General features: G+C 38.1%; 1 protein-coding gene across 1 annotated transcript in view; it reads left to right on the plus strand.

The window, feature by feature from the left end:
• ARMC3 (armadillo repeat containing 3) overlaps positions 1-10362 on the plus strand; it is a 78709-nt gene extending 68347 nt beyond the window's left edge. Inside the window, exons 16-18 of the mRNA XM_049777535.1 lie at positions 136-330; positions 6096-6258; positions 10107-10362. Coding sequence (XP_049633492.1) covers positions 136-330; positions 6096-6258; positions 10107-10316 — 568 coding nt within the window. The 3' untranslated portion in view covers positions 10317-10362. The remainder of the gene's footprint in view (positions 1-135; positions 331-6095; positions 6259-10106) is intronic.
• The last annotated feature ends 1339 nt before the right edge of the window (positions 10363-11701 follow it).

Genomic DNA, 11701 nt, shown 5'->3' on the forward strand with positions numbered 1-11701 from the left:
GTGAGTGGAAGATTGAAAATTTTAAGATTGTTGAGGCAGAAAATGCCAAGATTTTTGTGGTGCTATTCCAGTGAACTCAAGAATAGAATTAGTGCTTATTGGTTTGTGATTATGATGGTTGTTATTTGACTCAAGGAAAGGCAGAGGAAAAAAAGAAGAGGAAAAAGTGAAGGAGGAAGAGGAAGTCTCAACACCAAAGTTAACTGAAGGAACATCTGAGCGAGAATGGCATCTGCCTCCTGACCCCGAGTTCTGTAATTATGTAAATGAAGTGACAAAATCCATACTCCCCATCAATAATATTAAAGAACAGATTGTGACTCTTGCTAAGTAAGTTTGCATATAGCTATTTCTACATGTACATACCATCTTGTGTTTTGTTTTCTTTGGGGAAGGGGCAATTTAGACAAGTATGCCATAATAAAAGAATTTTCTAACACCTTACCTGCTGATTCTGAGCAGAAAAATCAGTGAATTGAAAAAAAGCCCCAGTTTCTAATTTTTGGTCATTTTTGTGCCAGGAATCAGGGCTACAACTTAGGATTTGTATACTAAAGAAGTATGCTGAGTCAGACAGCAATGGAACAGCCAGAAGCTGACCCTTTGACTTGACCCAAACTGGGCCGGACTGTGCACTTTGATGAAAATCTCAACTACCAGTCTTCTTCCCACTGGAAAATATTTTAAACCTCCCAGAGGGCATAGTAGATAATAGATAATCAAGGTTATCTGATGTTGTAATTGGCTCAGTAATTATCCCAGAACAAAATTAGAGATCAACTTTGCATAAGGATGCAACTAAGATGTTGATATTAAGTCTTGGGCTAAGTATAATGAGGAATGAACAATAAAGGATCTATATATGGCTTTCCTTCAACAATTTTTGTTTGTTTGTTTGTTTTTGGTTGGTTTTGGGTTTTGGGCCACACTAAGCAGCACTCAGGTGTTACTCCTGGTTCAGCACTCAGAAATAACTTCTGGCAGCCTTGGGAGCCAACCATATGGGATGCCAAGGATTGAACCTGGCTGGCCGAGTACAAGACAATTTTGTCTTTACCTATTTTGCTATGGCTCCAGCACCTTCAACAAATGTTTTGACCAGTACAACACTGTCCTGGAAAATGGTTAATAAGATTGTGGCCAGGTTGAAAAGGAACAAAAAGGGAACAAAATCAGCAAAGCAAAACAAAAACTTTTTTTGCAAAAGTATAGTGTCCCAAAAATGATTGAAATTAATAGACTGCAACCAAAGAAAAAATCAGGCATCTTAGGAATAACCCTCAAAGCTTCTGACTTGGATTTTATGATGCTATTAATTAGTAAGTGATGTATGAGCATATGGAAAAAAAATCATGTGAGTATGTGAGTATTGACCTTGTGCTATAGCAACTTTTATGCTTCCTATAAATAACTGTTGAGTCATTGTAAATATACTTGGTTATGCTATATTTTCTTCATAAATTCTTTTAGTCACATGCTTTTTATGGTTTTTGTATTAATGAGAAAACATCAGTAAATAAAAATAACTTTATATTAGGAGCCTGAGCTATAGTATAGCATGTAGCCAACTTGGATTCCATACCTGCATCCCACGTGGTCTCCAAACCCACCAGGAGTGATTCCTGACTACAGTGCCATGAGTAAATCTTGAGAACCACTGTTGTGGTCCCCACCAAAAATCAACAAAAAAGACTTGATTATGAACAATATTTGAATAATATTGAATAATATAATAAACTTGCCTAGAGTCTTGAAATTAAAATGTGAAAAATCAGGATTGACCTATGAGATGAAAATAGACTATAGTTTTATAAAGATTGACTGGACTGTATGTATCCTGGGACCAATAAGAAAGCCCTGGTCTAGGGCTTGAGTTACGACTGCACAACAATCATGATCTCTAGTTCCAGAGGTCTGTCTAAGACAATTGCAACGGAATGGGTCTTCTGGAAACATAAGAAAGATGCTATCTCAGGCCCCATCCTAGGATCAGCGCAAAGACCAAGACGACCAACCACAGAAGACGGATTTAAATGACACCGAGGGAACAGAACTTCTAGAACCACAAAGAAACACTTCATCATAATACAGATACAGAGGTCTGATTTTATCACCCAGGACGGAGCAGAAGTCTTCCAAACACCACAAAAGCACCAAGGGGAGAGTAAATGAACCTGAAAGGAGTCTATAGTTAAGTCCATGACAATATACTTCAAGGGTGGAGAAACCCTGTATCTCTTAGGCCAAGGGAATTTCTTTTCAAATGACCTCAATATTTACTGTGCCTGTGCAGGAGGGAAGAAAAAAGGAGAAGAAAAAAAAAAGCAAAAAGCACAAAACAATTTTTTTTATTTATTTATCTAGTTTTTGTCAATTTCTTTGTTTTGGTGTGGTTATTGAAGTTGTTGTCTCCATTTATATTTATTTATTCTTTTCTTTTCTTCCTTTATGTGCTCTGCCATGTTTTCTATCTCAAGACCATGGCTTTTATGTGGTGCTTATCTTTATTGTTGGAGTGCTCACTGGATACTTCTTCTTGTACTGTTGTGATGTTTTACCTTCTTTTTCCCCTTCATATCTCAAACCTAGGATGAGAGCCTCTAGAAGGACCCTGCCCATTTTCAGCATATTTGATTTTTTTCCCCAGTTTATTTTCTCTTCTTCAAGCAAAACCACATAACTTGAGCTATCTAGTCCCACCTCCCAATTAGAGGGGGAAATAAGGGAGGTGCCAAGACCAAACAGGTGTAGGACCACTAAGTACTAAGGTAGGCACAGAGGGGACCACTCATTCTAACAGCCCTGGGGTGAGGGAGGAGGATATGGGAGGTAGGATGGGAACGGAGGTGGAGGGAGGACAATTCGGTTATGGGAATTCCCCTGACGTTATGTTAATATGTATCTAAAATATTATTGTCGATATGTAAGCCACTATGACTAAAATAAAAATTATATTAAAAAAGATTGGTATATCAGTTATATTTCTACCATTTTGCTTGTTTCTAGGAGTAGAATAATTTGTCTTCCCCAAGGCATAATATTAATAACTGAGGAATTCTATTTTTTGCATTTTTCTGATTTTAGCCTTTGAGATGCTCGTAATAATCATACATGAGAAAAAATGAATCTAATTTTATATGGAGTTCTCTTATCTTGACAACATAGAATATAATTTACTAGATATAATAATTTTTGTACATAAAAACTGTAATTTTCTTAGATATGACTTGTTGAGTAGAGTAATACTATGGTTTAAAGTTTTCAGGAAGGGACTTGAGATGAAATTTAGTGGTAGAGCATGTGCCTTCCATGCGTGAGGTCCTAGGTTTGACCCCCAACACTAAAAAAAAAAATAAAGCTTTGAGGAAAAAAACCACTAAGCCTACTAGTATCTTGGAATTAATTTAATTGTATTTGTGCTATTAGTAATGAAATGACTTCACATATTATCAGATAATTTGCTTACTAAATAATGTAAATACCACTTGGCCTTTGCCCCTTCCATTGTAACTTATAGTACTAATGATGTCTTTTATATTTCTTATTAAACAGGTTCATAGTAAGTAGTTTTTGAATATATATTTCTTTTAAGGAATGCCTAAATAATTATGGTTCAGTCATTAATTTGTGAATAGTAAAGCTATTTGGAAAAATTTTGTTGTACATAGCAATAGTTGGATATAGAGCTACATGAAATGTATTACCAGTGGAAATATAGAGATAAAGGGTATTTGCTTTAGTTAACAATATAATAAGAGTGTTTTACAATTAAACATTTTACATATGCCTGTCTAATAATTTTTGATGTCATTATTAATAGTTATCTGTTATCTTCACTCGTTTTATTGTTTGTTTTTTTTGTTTTGTTTTTGTTTTTGGTTTTTGGGCCACACCTGGCATTGCTCAGGGGTTACTCCTGGCTGTCTGCTCAGAAATAGCTCCTGGCAGGCACGGGGAACCATATGGGACACCGGGATTCAAACCAACCACCTTTGGTCCTGGATCGGCTGCTTGCAAGGCAAACACCGCTGTGCTATCTCTTCAGGCCCTCTTCACTCGTATAATAAACTGCAAATTGTAAAAACTGAGGCCAGAAAGATAGCATGAAGGAAAAGCATTTGCCTTGCATGCAGAAGGATGGTGGTTCGAATCCCAGCATCCCATATGGTCCCCCGAGCCTGCCAGGAGTGATTTCTGAGCATAGAATTAGGAGTAACTCCTGAGTGCTGCTGGGTGTGACCCAAAAAACAACAACAAAACAAATTGTAAAAACTTTAATAACAAATTTAATTTTAAAATTAAAATAGATGGTGCAAGGGGGTCAAGGGGTGTGTGGTGGGGGAAAAAAATTAAAATAGATACTGAAATAAAGTTGACACTTAGAATATATACATAATGTCTATACTGTTTTCCCCAACTAAAACTTTCAAACCTTCAATGTGAAGAAGTAGGAAATGAATCAAAAGTTCGTAAATTAATCATTCCTACTGTAGATTTGATCTTAAAATATTATGAGTTGATTATAAATTTGTACGTTATTTTCTAATAAATAAAATAAATCACCATACTTCGCTGTCTTACCGTTCTAGGTCTGACATATTGTGCTTTGCTTTGCTCAGAGGTTGGAGCTTCTTCTAACCATTCTAAAAGATGTTTATTTGGACAGAGTCAGCACTCTCTAAGCCAGTGAAGTTGTCTTAATTAGAGCTTTTAATCCGATTCCACTAAGAGAAGGTTGAGGACTTGATAGTTTAAGGGATTAGGAATCACTAGAGATGGATTGTAATTCTTGCCTTCGTGATTGACATTAAGCAGTAAGTGAGCTACTAGATGGTGGAACAGCTGCAGTCTCCGTGGGAGCTTGGATCTACTCCAAAAAGAAGGGAGTTGCAGTCATCAAACCCAGAGGTGACAACTGCAAGAAACACAGCCGCCAGATCATTGGAATCTTGTCAGCCAGAACTGAAAAAGAACATTTCTGGCTACTGAAGTTTTCCTTGATGCCCTTGAAAAATGATGACTCAGGCAGAACTCGGATTCAGCCTTATTACATCATCTGTCAAATTTCCTCATGCTTTGTCCCTATCAGAAATACTTTTCATCATTCCTCAGAATGCTGTTTTTTTTTTTTAACTTGAACTCATATCAAGCTAGAGATGCATCTCATCCCTTGGGTTCCTGAGCTTTCATTACTGTACATCTGGCTGGGTGGAACCATGGGTTGGTCCATCTGCCATCTGCCCAAGTCTTTGGAAATCTCATCTTTTAAACCTTACTCTTTGCTTGGTTCCATATACAGCAAGAGGAAATGTCTTTCCTGGACATGTACACTGTGTGTCTTTAAGACTCCTGCAGTCTTAGTTGATGGAAGATGGATCCTTGCAGGTGCATTTGCTATCTTCCTGAGTAAGAGGCAAATATTGAAAGCAATTTGCAAAGATTCAAGTCACCCCACCAAAACTGGCTCATATATTTTCTTCTCCCTCTCCTTGAACTTCAGTATTACACAAATGCAACATATTTATCTAAATGAAATATAATGATAATAAAATTCAAAAGAAAAAGCTATAGCTTGAAAGCATTTTTGAGTCTAATGGGAAATTTTTCTGTATGGTTATCTTAGCCCATGAATTTAAACTCCTGGAAAGAAGGATTATATTGTAGTACAATGCCCTGGGCTTCAGATTAAAAGTTAAAAAATAGTTTCCAAGAGAAACATCAAATTTAAATGTGCACTTATAAAAAAAAACTAGTGTTATGTTGATATATTTATTGTTATTGCTTGTTTGTTTATGTTATTAACATGTTTATATATTACTGATATTGATTATTGTTGGAAATATTGGGAAATTAGCATTTATTTCTTTTGTTTTTGTCCTAATAGAATTGTTGTCATTTTACTTTCGATATGGTAGCTTAAATACAGTAAGCATGTTAATTTGGCATACAGTAAATATATTTTAAGAACTAAAGCAAATAGCAAAAATATTAGAAGAAATAAACTTTTTATAATTAGAATTACAAATAGATAATAATATTTTAAGCTTCCAAACTGAAATGTAGAACCTGATTTGATCTCCATACAATTGATACAGGTATGTGGCAGAAAAAATGGGTGGTAAAATTCTAAAAGAGAAACTACAAGATTTCAGTTGGGAACTGCATATTAGTGAACTAAAATATCAACTTAAATCCAACATAGTGCCAATTGGACTGGTCAAGAAAGGATTCTTCTACCATCGAGCCTTGCTTTTCAAGGTATGGGAGCTGTTTTGCCTCATTTGCTACAAAGGGGAAAAATGTTTATTTTAATCATCGAGTGAGCCAGTTGAGAATATTTAATTGGATAATATTAGTGTTAGTCTTTAGATTTTTGGTTGACATATATGTGAGTAACCTATGTACTTTCAGATATGCATGGGTATATGTTCATTAGACTACTAAAACACTATCTACTCAATAATTATACCTGCTGTCAATACAGGCTTCTTCTAGGATCTGAGAGTAATAGAGGTAATAGATAATAGTCTCTGAATGCCAGGGGCTTAATCTAAGCTAGGTTTGTAGGCTACAAGATGATGTCAAGGAAAGTCTTAGGGAAGGAAACAAATGATACATAAATCTTGAATATTGGAAGCTATGTAGAATTTCAGCAGGTAGAGAAGGAAGACAAAAGGATTCTAGGCAAAGCAAATATTATATACAAGACAACAGCTAAAAAAGTTAATGACTCATTTGAGAGATTTGGAAGCATTTATTGGACATGAAAGGGGCATTATGCTAAAGACCCAGATCATAAAACATCTCATTTGCACTTGCAAGTCTGAGAGTAGGCAGTGCAAGTTATTCAGGGGAAGGTATCACATAATTGTGAAAGACCATTCAGGCAACAGATTGGGGCATAAATTAGACCAGAGACAAGACTAGAGACAGCAGGATCAATTGGAAGGGAACTGAAGCAAGAAATGTGGATGCCCCGGTGACAGGCATGACACCAGGAAGGAGAAGATGAACTGAGTGTGAGTTATACCCACAATTGAAAGAAGATGCAGTGTAAGAGGTTGTATGAGAAGAACAAAATGATTTCCTTTCATTGTGGGTGGGACAGCTGCTTATGATGGGCACCATTCACTAAATGGGGATTCTAGAGAAGGATCAAGGCTTAGGTGATGGTTGGTTATTATTATTATTATTATTATTATTATTATTATTAGCTCCACTGTACCCAGTATCAAATACTTATAAATTGCATTGCATCTCTATGTCTTTTTTTTTTTTGTTTTTTCGGGCCACACCAGTTAGATGCTCAGGGGTTACTCCTGGCTACACGCTCAGAAATTGCCCCTGGCTTGGGGGGAACCATGTGGGACGCCGGGGGATCGAACCGTGGTTCTTTGCTTGGCTAGCGCTTGCAAGGCAAACACCTTACCTCTAGTGCCACCTCGCCGGCCCCGCATCTTTATGTCTTATGCCTTCAGTTCCAAATGAATTATACGTTTAAATCCAATGCCATTCTTTTACTGGATATTTTTGTTCAATCAATTTTTCCTTCTTTCCTATCCTAAGTATATTTCTGTTTTAGTCCCTTTTATTATTATTGTTGTTGTTGTTGTTTTATTATTGTTATTATTATTGTTACTGTCATCACCATCATTTGTGCTACGTGATAGGCTATGATTGATAAGTAAAATTGCAAAGAAGTCACATGTATTAAAAGTTTATAGGCTGGGCAGGCAAGGTGGCGCTAGAGGTAAGGTGTCTGCTTTGCAAGCGCTAGCCAAGGAAAGGACCATGGTTTGATTCCCCAGCGTCCCATATGGTCCCCCCAAGCCAGGGGCAATTTCTGAGCATGTAGCCAGGAGTAACCCCTGAGCATCAAACTGGTGTGGCCCGAAAAACCAAAAAAAGAAAAAGTTTATAGGTTGGGGCCAGAGCGATAGCGCAGGAGTAGGGCATTTGCCTAGCATGTGGCTGAACCTGGGTTTGATTCCTAGCGTCCCATATGGTCCCCAGAGCTAGGAGCAATTGCTGAGAGCATAGCCAGGAATAACCCCTGAGCGTCATCGGATGTGGCCCAAAAGCAAAGTTTATAGGTAAGAAAATTGATGCTTAGGAAAGGAATTTATTCAACATCAACCTGACATACTTAATTTGAACCCAGGTGTCTTGGAATCAAAAACTTACCATTTATTTTTTAAAATCATTTTTAAAACAGTTTATTTATTTACTAATGTACTGTTGATTGATTTGGGGGCCACACATGGCATTGCTCTGGGGTTACTCCTGGCTCTACACTCAGAAATTGCTCCCGGCAAGCTCAGGGGACCATATGGGATCCCAGGAATCAAACCTGGTCCATCCTGGGTTGGCTGCATGCAAGGAAAATGCCCTTCCGCTGTGCTACCTCTCTGGCCCCAGGTGCTTATCATTTCTTTCTACCCATAAATACATATTCCTGAGCAAAATGTTCTGTCTTCTCAGCTCCTTGGCGCAACTTCTCTGCCATCTGGCTTTTGCCCACCCTTATTAAGGATCAGTGCCAACTGCAAGCTCAGGATGTCACCTGTGTTTCTGATAGCAGAGTTGTATGTCCAGGATTGCTGTAAACTTTCTTCTCCCTGGAATTGATTATGTTACTAAAGCAACTCGCAGACCTCAAAGAAACATTATTGCTTCTTAAATTACTGATTTATTTCAAAGGCTAGAATGCAGGAATAGTCAGATAGAAGAGATACAAGGGTAAGGTACTAGGAGCTATTATGACCTAAGCATGCCATTCTTCCTGAATCTCCACTTCTGCACGAACCCAAACACTACAGTTGCTGTCTTTGCTATTATTTTTTTTATAGTGTCTTCCTACATGGGTATGATTGGTTAAATCCCTGGCTGTAGGTGACTGATTCAGCACCAACCCCTGGCCCTTTCTCCCAGAGCTGAAAGTACCAATCTGCAGTCACATGGTTGGTCCTCAAACCCCAAACTGCACCATCATCAGGTGCCTCTCAGACAATCACATCACAGTCAAACACTCTAGGATTTAGAAAATCCAATGGTTTTAGAAGTTGGGGGCACTCTTGTAGAGAGCCAGACATTCATCACCTGTTGTACTGTAGTTGGCTGTTTGCTGGGCAGAATCAGGCTAGACAAAAGGGAAGGCCTTGCAGTGCCAACTATTTCTCTAACATCTTGGCCTACTGGTTCCCTGGTGCCATCCTTCCATCATACAAATCAACAAGCTGCACTCAGATGTGGAAGAAGACCCAACACACTACAACCACAACAATTTCACCTCCTGGTCCTGAGCACCTTTTAAAAATACTTTTCTCTGCCAGTACTCACAGCTCTAAGCACTTGACACTGATTAACCTACTGCACCCTGGGAGGAAGGAGGTTCTATTGTCACCCTCATTTCACAGTAAAAGGAAAAGAAATGTGAGGAGCTGAGTCACTGACTGGAGATGACAACAGCTAGTGAGTGACTGAGTCAAAATGCAAACCCAAGCAGACTGAGCTGGCTCTTATCCATTGTCATACGGCTAAGACATTTCTAGATCATCTGAAAAGGTACATTCTTAATACCTTAAAAGTAGGACTCATGGCAGAGTCAACTTCCAAAGAACATTTAAGTAAGCCCCATGCAAGTGACAGCAGGCAGCCCACCAACACCCACTCACCATTCTGCTCCATTGCCCCTGCAATTCACACAGAATCAATTAGCCCAGAAGTAGGGCCCGACCCTTTGGTCCCCCCTGCACATCACACTCCAGAGTAGTGGAAGATTGATAGGTGCACCAGTGTGGCAAGCCTGCTGCAATGTCCTTATCAATCTTGTGTCAATACAATGCCTGGAAAATGACACTTCCCAGCAGGATCTATCTACACAGAGATTGAGTCCACAGGATCTGGAAGGATGCTGGACATTTTATCATTGGCTTCTCCCACAAAAGTCCACATTTACCCTCACTCCTAAGCTCCTTTCTAAGCATTTCTTGGCAAGACTTGCCTACTTCACCTCGGCCCCAGGAAAATTTAACAACTCAGCCATTTTCTCCACCCTTCACCCTTCTTTCTCACTCTTGGTTGATCTTGCAAATTTTCCCCCACAGGCTCTGGCGGATAGAATTGCCGTGGGCTGCTCTCTGGTTCGTGGGGAGTACGGCCGAGCTTGGAATGAAGTTAAGTTGATAAATGAATCAAGTAAGGGATTGACGGGGGTTTTACTGCCCCCTCAAGAATACATAGTCGATCTCATGTTCTCTCCGGGAACACTGTTGAAGCTAAGAAGCAAAGAGGCAGATCTTTACAGATATCTCTAAATTTCCACATAAATACAGACAGCTGCAAACAAGCCACCCAGGCATATACTCCTATGAAGTTCCATAGTTGTTATTGTTGTTTTATTTATTTAAATATAATCTTAAAAAAATGTTCGTTCTGTGTAAAAATGGCCTGAACTAATTCATTTCAGGTTTTTGGCAATAAGTTGACTTGTTTTCTAACTTTATGTCCCCTGTGTAACTGTCTGTTGTTAATCCACTCCACCGTTCCCTGAAGAGGCATCTTTGCTCCTGAGGAATCAGGTGTTCAAATGCCCATTAGTAGTAGCCTCAAAACTATCTGTCTTCATGCCCAGCATGTTTCAGAAATTCTTGCCTAGACAAAGTTCCTTTTCTGAGAAATGCCTTAGTCATCTAGTCTAACTTTCACAAAGTAAGATTACTGATAGAGTTGAAGGTTTATAGATCTATTGTCATTGTAAAAATGCTTTCTAAAATGTTCCCAAAATTTTCCTAGTATGCTTGACTGAGATAAAGTATTTTTAGCAGGTTTTTTCATAAGTTGTATTTGTCTTTTTGATGTCTATGTTGGCTTGGAAATACACCTTCAGTTCAAAAACAATTCTGATTTAATTTGACATATTTCATGCTGGGTAACAACAACAACAACAAACATTTAAATTACGATCACTTAAAAAAATTAAAAAGTCCTAAGGGGAAAAACCTGAAACACAGAAACAGAAGCAACCTAGGCTGAGAAATTGTATTTTCTATACTGCACGCAAAGTGGTTGAACACATTTCAAATGGTCAAAAGACAAGTGGATAATATGAGGACCTTGCATGAAATATACATTTCTTAGCCACGTTTTATTTTCCAGTTTATGTGTATAAGTTTTTCTAAATTGAGCTTGAGTTTAGAGATTAAATCTGAGATTTGTATTCTCTATGAATCAGTTCCTAATTTCAAAGGATATAGCATATTTTAAATTGTGCAATAAAGGTCTTTGTAGCAAATGGTGTGGCAGTGATCTTTATCGTGAGATTTCCTGAATCAGAGCATGGATTATCAAATACAAACCACTCCAGGCGTATTCAAGTCTGTTTTGATCCAGAAAGCATTTAAAGTGGATTACAAACACACATAGGAGTAATAAGAGAAAAACACAAATGACACACAGGCCTAAGTGTTATAAAAAAAGTTCTATCAGACCAGGCAAAATAAGCTTGGAATGAAAATGTCTCCACATTTGTTAGAGGAGACTGAAAATTTGACTCTAAGCTTTCTAGCAGCCAACGCAGAGGGAAATACTATCAGTTTCATGATTTATAACAGGGTCCATTGCTTAAAAGAGGCAAAGCCGTTTCTCAGGAGGAACAAAGACCTAGGGAATTCCTCTTTGAGAGTTTCATACAAATGAGAAA

Source organism: Suncus etruscus, chromosome 7 (genome assembly GCF_024139225.1).
Source record: "Suncus etruscus isolate mSunEtr1 chromosome 7, mSunEtr1.pri.cur, whole genome shotgun sequence".
In the NCBI taxonomy this organism is placed as follows: domain Eukaryota; kingdom Metazoa; phylum Chordata; class Mammalia; order Eulipotyphla; family Soricidae; genus Suncus; species Suncus etruscus.